This window comes from Merops nubicus, unplaced genomic scaffold (assembly GCF_000691845.1).
Source record: "Merops nubicus isolate BGI_N331 unplaced genomic scaffold, ASM69184v1 scaffold9545, whole genome shotgun sequence".
NCBI lineage: Eukaryota > Metazoa > Chordata > Aves > Coraciiformes > Meropidae > Merops > Merops nubicus.
Window position 1 is genome coordinate 29,604 of NW_008610230.1, and position 11,894 is coordinate 41,497.

Sequence of the window (11,894 nt, forward strand, 5' to 3'; positions counted from 1 at the left end):
AAAAGCACAGACAGGGTGCATACTGTTAAAAAACAAGTCCATGTAGGCTTTTAGTAAGATGGAGATCTTTGCTTTCTGGAAAATGTTCTGCTAGGGCTGGACTAAATACCCAGGGTGAAATCTTGGCCTCGTTGCCCTCAGCGGGGCAAAGAGCCCATCCCTGGTGTTGCAGTGTCTGCTGACCCTGGCTGGGAATGGGAGGCTGCAAGGGAGCCCCACTTTCTTGCCTTTTTGCCTGCGAGTTGCCTTCTTCCTACACTACCCACTTCTGCGAGTGCATCGCCCCCATACCCACCCTAACTTGTCTTCTGCAGTTGGTCCAGACTCTAGGATTCAACCACAATCATACTCAAGTTGTTCCTGAAGATGATCCTCCCGTCCTTTTTGGTGCTGCACTCGGGCTGGCAGAGAGCCTCCTGCAGGCGCTGCCGCAGCCCCAGGGGGGCGGTGTCCAGGAAGCTCTTTGTCCCTGTCAGGAAATCCATCATCAGGCTCCCAGCCGGGTCCCCCTCGATAAAGCACTTGGTGATATCCCAGCCCGAGGGGAACTCATGGACACAGAACTCGACCCCGAGTCTCTTCAGAACGTCCGTGATGCCGTTGCAGGTGATGTAGTGGCCGCTGTCGGTGGCAGGCAAGCAGTGTCTGTACTTCTTCCACAAGCTGGCCCATCCACTACTGTCTGCCAGAGCAGAAGGGAAGGTCACTTTTGCAAAACCAAGGCAGTCAAACACCAGTTAAGGCAACTAGTAAAAGAGTTTGAAATGCTCCCTCTGTGCTGGCCCAGACTTTGCTAGGAGCAGAAGAGCTTGCCCCTCACTTGAGCACACTTACAAATGTCTGTGCCCAGAGAGGGGTAGAACTGTCACCTCCCCCAGTCCTCCTTCCAAAACTCTCCTGTTTAAAGGAAAACCCTAGGCAACAGTCTCAGGCTGGATGTGCCCAGGAGTAGTACACACAGAGGTACCAACGCCCTGAGCCTGTACAGGCAGGACACCTATTAAGTGCCCCTTTGCTAGGGCAGTAAGGATGTTTTTATACATCAAATCTCAATTTTAAGTGCACATTGAAGAATACATAACTGAAAAAGTGAGTCCCACTTAGCAAGGGAAACAGCCTTGTTTCCCAAACAGCAAGGTGAGAGGGAGTTTTAAAGGCAAACACGGGGAAGTGAGCTTCTTCCACCACACCATGAGCTGGGGGTTCATGAACGGCACACTGGAAAAACCACTTTCTTTTTTCCATAAGTCCCATGAAGTTGTAAGTGCCTCTTCTTCCTGTCCTGCCATAAAGGCCACAGCTCTGGCAGCACCTGTTGTCCTGCTGGGTTCTGGGCCATTGCTGTACAGAAGGAAGAGCCTCAAAGATGTGTCCCACCAGAGCTCAGGTTGTGTTTTTACAGTGCTGATTTCACCATGAAGAAGGATTGACCCTTATCCATGAACAGCCACACTTCTCTCCAGCCAGCAATTTCACAGCCAGGTCTCTTTGCAGTACAGAGTAATTCATCTACTTCATAAGCAGGGAAGCAAGAGCACGAGGGCTATGCCTAAGAGGTCCCATCAGACGTTGGGATCCAAGAGGCTAAGCCCAAGATTGCATGCTCCCTATGAAACACAGATTTTTTAAATTTAATTGCTGTAGAATAAACACTACTGAAATCCCAAGGCAAATATCTGTGGCTCTCAAACTTCAACGCTCTCCAAAACACTGGCAATGAGGCAAAAAATAAAAGGTCCCTCTTACCTGATAAAATTATGATCAGGAGTTTACCATGATGGTTGAGGCAGCTGTGGAAAAATTTGATAGTATTGGGAATATCCTCCACACGGTACAGCATCTAGAAGTGACAGAGTTACACACAGCCATTATTCCTCATCCCCAAGGCAATGACCCCTCAAAGGCTCAACTCTCTACAGAGTTGTTTTCAATTACTTCCTGATTGCTCCCCAGCCTGTCCTGACTCAGCACACACGTTTAGGGATGCCCCACAGGACTGAGCATCACCAGCTCTCCACTGGCACCAACAGCCTGGGGTCAGACCCTTCTGCTCATCCTCAGCCACCAGCCAGGTGTTGACCTGTCCACTGCTGTCCTTCAAGCCCCGTGCAGTTTTGTGGTTGGAAAATGTCTGCAGAGAGGAGTCCCCTGGTGCCTGTGGATGTTCTTTATCACCAGGGGTATTTCTCAGGCCTGTATGGGCAGGCTGAACCTCTTCCAGACACTGAGGAATTTGCATTAGGACAAAGCAGAGCATATCTCAAAGGCTGTGCTCAGAACTTGTAGCTCAATCCTTGACCCAGTCATCAAACCTCTGAAACATTTTCTGATTGTAAAATCAGTTTTTATGAAATGAAAGCAAAATGCAATAAGAAAAAAAAAAATGCCACTAAAGTGAGAAAATAAGAGGTTGTTTTTTTTTTTTACAAAATATAATTGGTACATACAACATCAGTGTTATCAGTATCAGAGACACAGCAGCATCATTTCTCACCCAAAACTTGTCATAGGTGCTTGTTCACTAGTCTTTCCCTTTGGTGTCATCCAAACTACTCTGATAAGGTAAAAATTCAAGCTTTTTTTGTTTGTTTTTTTTTTTTCAGCAGCAAAGCAGAAATGTTGGTCTCTGTGTGATGTGTGACTTCAGAGTACTCCTGTTTTATTACCCACCACACAGTTAAGCCAGTACAAACCAGAGACCAAAACAAGGGTGGGGGTAGGGAATGATGTTTGGTGTTAGTAGAGCTGCTGCAGAAGTTATTGCTGATGGGAGAACTGTGCTCAGCTCTGGTCCCCCTAACTTCATGCATACAGCAGAAGTGAAGGGAGCAGTTAAAGCTAATATTCCTATATTAAAGCAATACATCATTACCTGGATCATATGGATGAAGTCAAATTTCTTGTGTACCCCTTTGTCTTTCACCTGTTGTTCATACTCCGAGGAAGTGAGCTGGTGCCAAATAAAAGAGACATTCTGCAGGTCTGGAGCTTGATTCACCAATTCTGTTTTTAAAAAAAAACAGTAGAAGGAAAACATAAATTTCACAAAAGAGCAAAAAAGCTCTTTGTTTGAACCAGTGGTCCTTGCTATACCCCCTGCAGGCAGGCATAGCCTTACCTTTGTAAGCTGCCACGTGCTGTGGGTTGGGCTCCACAATTTCGTTGTCAATAAGGACCCCTGGGTGCACAGCCTGCAGTATCCTGATCATTTTCAAATCCTGCTCACCTGCTCAATAAACATAAATGCATTACTTCAGAAAGTCCATAAATGTGATGAAAGGATGCTGGTGCACTCGCCACCTCTACTGCCAGGAAATCCCCCCAGTAGAAATGAGGCATTCTTTACTTTGCAGTCTGCATGGTGGCATCTAACCCAGTCTTATCTGACTGCTCCAGGTAACAGGTAAGTCCTACCTGTTTGCAGATGAGACTAACAACAAGGATGAGATATACCATAGTGCAGGAACCTGTTAACGACAATGCTCTGGGTCATGGGACAAACAGGTCAAAATAAAGGCCAATGTTTAAAAAAACCAATAATCGTGAAGCATAAGTTTTCAAGAGAAACACAAAGTTTGAATGGGGGCAAGGAGGGACTTGACACAGCTGTGCCACTTCAGCATGGCACAGGGTGGTCCAAGCCTTTGGCACTGCCCCAGGGAGGTGAGGGCTGCTCTGCTGCTGCTGTGACATGGCTTGGAGACCTGGGGACCTGCATAGCAAGAGGGAAGACCTGCTGACATGCAGTACCCTGGGTTTTCTCTCTTTGGGGACCATCCCCACGGTCCTAGCTCTGGGCACCTACTTGTGTGTAGGTGCCCTGCAAATTTAGCTATTGGTGCTCCTCTGTTGCTGTCTAAGTTCTGGGGGAGCAAGAGGCAGTCCATCATCCTGTTCTAGGAAGTTGCCAGCCTCTCCTGAGGTGATGCAGGCCGCTCGAGTTTCGTTCAGACAGGCCAGGATACACCAAGTGTACAAAGTCCATCTGGTTCATGTGGGACTATGGAAATAAGCAGTAAAGGTGACTGCCTTGAGTGAACCTTCACAAGAATCCTGATGGTGGGGCCTAAAAATAGGCCTGCCCTTGCAAATGTCACACACAGAGGGCTTGATACGAGATACTGCATCTTCCCTTGCCTTTCAGCTGATGTACCAGCTATGGGAAAAGTCATCATCTTTGGCAGGTCTTGCAGTAAATGGAATTCAAGGAGGGAAATATCAGCCATGCCAGCACTACAGGGACATCCAAGGAGTGGTAAGTCTTTTGAAATTGGAGAAAAAATATGCAAGACCCCTGAGGAATGCAGTGGAGATGGCGCAGGGCTGGCCAAAGGCACAAGGAAGGAGGCTGAGACTGTATCCACTGAAGGTGGGTGTATGGACCAGTATTGCTGACAGGAAGGAAGAGACCTATAGCAAGGAGCTGAATCATTTTAGACAGACCTAAATGCCAGTTATTGTGTGCTTGGGGTGGGGAGCACCAGCAATTAGGGCTGCTGACGTGGGCTCCCTGCAGGCTCAGGGCAGGCAGCAGGCAGAGCATCACTGCCCCATGCCCTGGGGCCACTGATGGTGCCAAATGGGTATATCAACAGCAAATGGCTATTTTAAAAGCTGTTTGGTGTGGGTTTTTTACTTCATCTCTGTAAGAGGTCCTAACCCAGTCTTTCCATGAGCAGGTAATAACATCCTCAGCTGGGGTGTCTGCAAAAACAAGTGGTAAGAGATGGTGCTCCAGAGCAGGAACTTCTCTGTTCCAGCTTGCCCTGCCAGTGGCAGCCCTTCAGCACTAACCACAGAGAGGTTCTCCAGAAACAGAAGGGAGACTGCTCTGCAGACAGCAGCACACCTTGGCACTAACTGGAAGGTTACAGCTGAGATAGTTAAACCAGCTATGGGAAAACACAGGGTGAATGAGAAAATGTGATCTGGACCACAACAGTCTTTTAGGATATGGACTCAGTCACTAATCCCCATTAATATTTTCGTCAACTAAACTAATTCTGGGGGCTCTGTGAAATCAGAATCCAAGCCTGGAAAGGTCAGGGATCAGATATAACCTTTTAGCTCAATGCCATCCTAGCTCACTCCCCTGACTGGCTGCAGAAGTTCAGCTCTTGCAGCCGTGGGCAGGCTGAGGGGGTGTGAGCCTGTACCCCTGTCCCATCACCCGTGAGGGGCAGTTACCCAGGAGTCCCAGGACATTTTACAGTTTTTATTTTTCCATTAAAACATCTTCTAAAGAGGAAATAAGGAAAAATCAGGATAGTGCAAAAAGTTCTATTTTCCCCTTGTGTTTTCTTGCAAGTCAGAATTTTGGTTTTGTGTTACTTAATGAAAATAGAGTGTAATTGAGAATGGAATGATTTCTTCTTGCTTGCTTTCTCATCTGCTCCAATGTATTCCCTACTGGGGAAAACAATTCAATGCTATTTTCTCTTACTCAGGAAAACAAGCAAAAAAACTGAGAAAAATACTTTAATTTGAAAGTATTAATGCTTAAAAATCAGCTGAAAATACTTTTAAAGCAAAAGCAAATGCTGATAAACCATACTGCTATTTCTTTTATCTACTCTTCATTTTCTCCCAATTTCTCTAGGAGCAAATTTCGATGTTTCACCACTTTTTTTTTTTTTTTTTTTTTTTTTTTAAACTCAGATGCATTTAAAGCAGCTTTAAAGCTATTTTTCCAAAACATGAGTTTCTCTCTGGGGGGAAATACCATTTGCATTTAAACCCTACTTAACACCAGATAAAGCATGGCAGTAACAAAGAAAAACTTGAAAAAAAGCTGATGCAGCTCCATGCTAATGGCTGTGACCAGCTGGTTTTGCACCACCTGGAGCAGAGCACTGCCCAGCCTTGGTCTCTGACATCCTCAAAGAAAAGCAAAAAGAGAGATTCCTTCAGGTGGGATAGTCTAAGACAGGACTTTGTGTGGTGCACACCTCTCAGATGTCTCTATTCTGTCCAACAAGGTTTGAAGATGTTTTAGTGCCTAACCCAGAGCAGGACTCCATGCTTTGAGACTCACAGTCAAGTGAGAATCATCAAAAAGCTAAGCTAAAACTGTCACACTCATCTCACTTCTCAGAGAGATTTGAGCAGCAGCATCTCAGAAGAGAGATGAGGAAGGGAGGGAGCATTGCTGTCTATCCCATTTTGCCATTCTCGGCTTCAATGAGAGATGCTGGTACTAAGGCCTGTGTCATTATCCCCATTGCTCAAAATTTCAGTATCACTTTCTGCTGCCCACAGGGACCCCCATTCCCCAGCATCAGGGTGCTGCCAAGCTGCTTACCTGTGCCACTTCCAATGCCCAGAACACTTATAGTCGATTTTCCATTGCTGAGACTGAAATTAGAAATGCACACTGCTTAGCCACTGTGTCAGACAAACCCATGCTTTAATTCTAATATCTTGGGTCCCATGTAGGCCCAGAAATTTTAATGTTTTGCCATGTGAACTGGGATAGAAATTTGAGCACCTCTTTGGAGCCCAGCCATAACCAGTGGCGTGGTGGGAGCCAGCCCTGTATAAACAAGCTCACATTTCAAAGTACAGTAGGCACCAGGATATAGAGTTTCTCACCCTTTGCCAGAGAGTTTACTTCAAGCTGTGGCTGGCACCATGCAGAAAGGCCTCAGGGAACCCCAGGGTGAAGGGTTCCCTCCAGGGGTAGTGGGGCTCTGCCTGTCTGGGACGGGCACTGCTGCGGATGTAGGGACAAGGTGAGCTGGAGCAAAATCTCTGCACCTTTAGGAGACAAGTTTGGCTTTCCAATACTGGTTATAAATATCCAGAAAAAAAAATCAGGTTATCTAGTTGACTAGAAATCCTGTATTTTCAACATTAATCTTGGTTTGAAACTGGGAGGGAAGATCATAATCGTCAACAATTTTTTTCTGTAAAAAAATTACTTTTGGAGAGACCAATAAACTCCCAGTCATGTGGTTCCTAATAGAATATTTAAAACCAGTCTGGCTGGAAGATGAGGAGCCCTAGCTTGAGGCACCTCACTGCTCTGGCATGCTTTTTGGTCTTATTCTGCTCTTGGCCATGGACTGTGCAGGGGGATTTGGTTTCTCACACGCAGTTTCAGGAGACACCAGAGCAATGACTCAACAAGAGAGGAACTAGTAGTAAATGCTGGAGGGTGTGAGCTAGACAAGGAGTCTTAGCCCTAAGGAGGGTTAAGACCTTTTGACCCACAATCACTGAAGCCTCAATGGTTTGCATAATTTAAAATTCACATAAATAACTTTTTTTTTTTCAATTTGCCAATAAAAATTATTTTTTAACTATTATTTTATTGCTTCTTTTCTATATGTATGTCTGATCTGGAGGATAAAAAATTGCCTGCCTAAATTTCTTTCTCAATGGAGAATACAGTTTCTATGGCATCCAGAACTTATCCAGACTTGAAAGGGCTTTCTTGGGGTTTAGATGTAGGTTGTTCTAAAACTATCTGCAGTCATCCAGGCTTAATATATTACATTGGTACTTCACAAAACTGATTATCATTTGGTACTTAAGCAATGCAAATCGACTTAGGATAGAAATAAGGAAGTCTTAGGGGATTGAGAAAATCAAGAATTAGTCACTAGAAGAGAATTAGAGATGTGTTTCAGTTAGGACTGATGTATGATGAAGTCCCAAAAGCAGGCAGAGAGCACAAGAAAGCTTTTTTTTTTTTCCCCCCCCAAAGAAAACCCCACACCATAAAACCCACAAACCACAAAATAACAAACAACATTAATCCTTGGAAAATCAGCTAATGAAAAGAGATGGTCATGAAAATGAGGTCTTGGTTCTTTCCTTAACACAAGCCAAGAGGCAGCACGGTGGATTAATTGAAAAAGCACATATTCTGGAGTCATTAAACAGAGTATCTGAAAGACTGCTATTAAAGGATTTAGAACCAAAAAGCATTAGAATTTAACTCTTGCCCCAGAAAAAAAAATCCTTAAAACATTTGCTGACCCTTGTATGGAGGTTGCCCTCCCAGTATAACAGATGGCTTCCCCACCTCAGTGGAAGTGCTCCTTACCCAGCCACGATGTTGGGCATTTCCTCCTTGTTGAACTCGTCCATGCACTGGTGCTCTGTTGAATGATCCAAAAATGACTTAAAGGCCTCTACATACTCCTCATCTGTGAGACTTCGCATGGAGGGGATCACATATAGCTCTTGAGAAACAGATATGAATTGAGTGTCAGTGGATTCAAGGCAAGTGAAGGATCAAAGCACTTACCTTGTGAAAGAAGCCCAACCCAACAGCAGCCAGAGATTTGGGAAGATGGTACAGAGGAGGCATGGCCCAAGGGTTGTCCATGCAGATGGGCTCATGTGAAAACTTTCCAACTTGTTCACACTCAGGGTTTCAAAATTACTCTTAGGTGCCCTTTGACTTCAATGTATTTGTTAAGTCTCTCATGACTACAGGTCAGCCTGAGGAAAATGTTTCTAAAATGCTTAGCTGGGTATGGGCATTGGTTTGCAAAAAGGGAGGTAGCTGGAGTGTTTTTATGGGAGACTCAAGGCAAGACGGTGAAGGGAATCACACGGCAGGTCCAGACCTGGAGAGGCTGCAGCTCACACCTGCTGGACAGTGTAACTGAAATCAGCTGTTGGCACACTTGCTACGAGGGGTGACGCAACACAAAAACTGCCTTTTGCAGCTGAAGCAAAAATAGTGAACCCCAGGCACCTCCTTTCCATCTCTTGCCAACACGGGACTGCAACGCGCTGCTGGAGAGGTGAACTCCCTGCTGGGAACTGCAGCTCCTGGCCAGGAGGGCAACTGGTAGCAAAAGCATTTCATCTGAACAGGCTCATGCTCAAAGGTGGGTGGCTGAGACCACGATTACTAGCTCTGAACCAACATCCAGGGCTATTCAAGGGTTGCAAGCCATTATTGCAAAAACTCACTTTCCTGCCGTCTCATCCTAGTGGCAGCAGCACTGCCAGGGCACACGCTCTGGCCAACTGCTTGGCTCTGAAGAGCAGCAGTTAGACTAAGACTTGAGGGTTATGAGAAGATGCCATGCAGCCGAGTACTGGCTCTGGGGTTTCTCTCAGAGGGCTGCAGTATGAAGGCAGACACAGTGGCAGCCTCTGTGTGTGAGATCAGCATTGGGAAGGTAGCACTCAACAGGAAAAAGTTGTCTTTGGCAGCTGTGTTTCTTGTAGGTATGTATGGAGACCCTACGACCAGCCCTACTGAAGGTAAAGATATCAATATCTATCCTCCACACTTTGAACTATACCCTAACAAACTTGAAATACAGTCAGTTTAACATCCTGTTCCCTTTTTTGTTTTAAGTAATTTATAACTCTAAAAGAATTAAGCCATGTTTGTAGTGATAGCAAGCTGAGTGAGCATTTCACTTTAATTTATTTTTTTTTTTTTCTCTCCCAAATACCAGAATTATCATGTGGAGCTGTCAGAATCTCTGCTTCAAAGTTCATGCTGGGGAACCTAGTCCTGTAAGGAAAGTATAGCACTTCAGTTATTTGAAGAACCTGTATACTTTTGTGAAGCTGCATTGAAAATGCAGAACAAAAGGAAGATGCTCCAGGATAAATTCTCCTCACCTGATAATCAATGTTATTTGTTCTTTTTTATTAGACTAAAGAAAGCAAAACTTTCTTGGTTAGCTGATCACCCCTAAGTATCAGCAATGACTGGTCACCTGCACCAGTGCTTGGCTGAGATGTCTTGTGGAAGCTTTTCCTACCTCTGAAGAATCATTAACCAGTCAATGCAGTAGAAGGTATTGGGCTAACTGATACAAAAAACTCTGTGAAACCTTTAATCATTAATTGAGCAGAAGCAAGAGCAGCAAAATTAGGAAAAGGTTATAGTGAGCTTCACCATCTGAAGTGCTAAAAGATCTGCTTGGCCCAATGTTTCAGGGACCTTTTAGCTTTGGTGGGTTTTTCTGGTTCTTTTTCTCCTTTTTTTTAACTTCAGATTTTCCTGGCTGCAAATATTACCATAGGTAACCTGTAGAAGGTACAGGGCTCAGAGGGCAGAAGTCAAAACACCATTTGACCACAGATGTTTTCATTCTTAGTTTGGGTTATTTTTTGGTGAAGACTTCCAGCAATGGAGTCTCATCTTCACTTTCCCTTGACAACATGCTTCACCTATAAAAAAGGGATGAGGTGCCACTACCCAAAGGAAGGGATGAAATCAAATTGGACCAAGGACTTCACTTCTACAAAGAAATTGTTGGGGTGGGCCTGTCTGTGAGAAGGGAACAGTCATCTTCTCAGTAACCACATTTCAATAACAAGATGCACGGCAGGACATACGGGTGCTATTAATATATAACCTGGTTTTAGACATGCGGCTGCTCCCAAAGCTTTGCTGATAGAAAATGCTTTGTGACAAGCAGTCACAATAGCAGCAAGCTATAGCACAAGTCCCGGCTGCCAGGAAAAAAAAATACTCCTGCATGAATAAGAAACAAGCTAGGAGGTAGAAAAGAGTCTTGTAGTGGGACTTTGAGATATAAATATGGAATGACTGTGCTAGCAGGTAGGAAGGAAGCGGCCACGTGTGCAAATAACACGCTGCTTTGGCTGATGAAGGCAAGCAAAGACTAAGATGTCTCAGAGAGAGTGGGGTGCTGCCAGAGTCCTACAAGTCCAGTTGACTTCATCTGAGTACACTGCCAAAGTCACGTACCAGCCTCCCATGAAGTATGTCAAAGGTCTCAGTTCCACCACCTTGGCCTCACCTCTCCCCAGAAAAGACCTCTCCGAATTTCAGCTGTAACAAGCCCGACCTCGGCCCAACTCCATAAGCTCCAGCTTGGCCACAGGCCAGTCCCTCCAATTTCCACTCAGCCCTCTGACCTCCTCAGTCTCTGCCTGTCAAAACAGAGGATTATTCTGTCCTCTCAGCTGGCTGAACTAAGCAAGATGGTTTTCAGAACTAGTCTCCCACTAAAATGTCGAGGGGTAGTGCGGCTTCCCATGCAAAGAGAGGAACAACTTCTGGGGTCCCAGGACACGAACTCCATTTCTGACCGGTCAAATGTTTCCAGCCATCCCAGGAGACCTGCCAGGTGACCTCTACAAAGTGCAGCACAAGTATTCACTGGGATGGATGACACCAAGAGAACTTTTCCACTATTTTTACTGTTTCTCCCCTTAAGGCTTCTAAGATAGATTAACATTTCTTGATGGGAAGGTGAAACAGGTTTAATTATTGCTAGGAACAAATGGACATGCTCTAAAATCTGGCTTAAAGTCTAGCACAGATTTGAAAAATTGTCTGCAACACTTTGGGCTGGTACTGCTCATCCCAGGACCCCGACACCCACAGCAGGACGGCCGCAGCGAGCGGCAGGGAGCGGGATGCTCGTGGGCAGCTGGGGCTGCCACAGCTCCTGGCTGAGGCAGAGCTGGCCAGGTTAAGCCTCTTTCCCTCCATGAACTGGGCAGGCTGCATTACAGACTGCACAAGCAGGGCACAGAGGGGATTCACAGAGCGACTATAAGGGACACAGCACCTCTAAGTCAAAAGAATGATTATGTTCAAGATGTTTCCATCAACACAGATTGCAAGAACATCCTTGCCACTCCTAAGTTCATCGTAACTGAATTGGGGCTGGTGAGGGGTTATAGGTCTCCTCACAAAGGCTCGCTTAGCCCCCACCCCTCCCAGGGCAAGGGCAGATCCTACTGCTCCCCCCTTACACACCTCCACCTGTGGCCCAGGGGCGGCGGGGCTGGCTCTGCTCACACCTTCGCCCCTTCCCAACCCCACGTACCTCTTCATCTCCGGGGCTGGCTCCATGGCGGGTGCTGCGGTGGGACAGGGGGCAGGGAGCGGGTCGAGGGCCGAGCGAGGCGCTGGCCCTACCTGGGCATGTCCACCT

General features: G+C 45.9%; 1 protein-coding gene across 1 annotated transcript; it reads right to left on the minus strand.

The window, feature by feature from the left end:
- Nucleotides 1–326: 326 nt before the first annotated feature.
- LOC103773472 (histamine N-methyltransferase A-like) lies at nucleotides 327–11,812 on the minus strand. The gene is made up of 8 exons (XM_008940840.1): nucleotides 11,787–11,812; nucleotides 9,426–9,487; nucleotides 8,051–8,189; nucleotides 6,302–6,354; nucleotides 3,119–3,226; nucleotides 2,873–3,003; nucleotides 1,747–1,840; nucleotides 327–682 (listed from the first exon to the last, which is right to left on the minus strand). The coding sequence occupies exons 1-8, from the start codon at nucleotides 11,810–11,812 to the stop codon at nucleotides 327–329; spliced, it is 969 nt and encodes a 322-aa protein (XP_008939088.1).
- Nucleotides 11,813–11,894: the final 82 nt, after the last annotated feature.

What these genes read in the sequence shown, in the direction of transcription:
- LOC103773472 (XM_008940840.1), bottom strand. Translation starts at nt 11,812, where the DNA reads ATGGAGCCAGCCCCGGAGATGAAGAG. An exon ending in GGGCATTGGAAGTGGCACAG is followed by an intron (nt 3,227 to 6,301) that starts GTAAGCAGCTTG and finishes TTTATTGAGCAG; the next exon opens with GTGAGCAGGATTTGAAAATG. An exon ending in ACTTCATCCATATGATCCAG is followed by an intron (nt 1,841 to 2,872) that starts GTAATGATGTAT and finishes TGTCACTTCTAG; the next exon opens with ATGCTGTACCGTGTGGAGGA.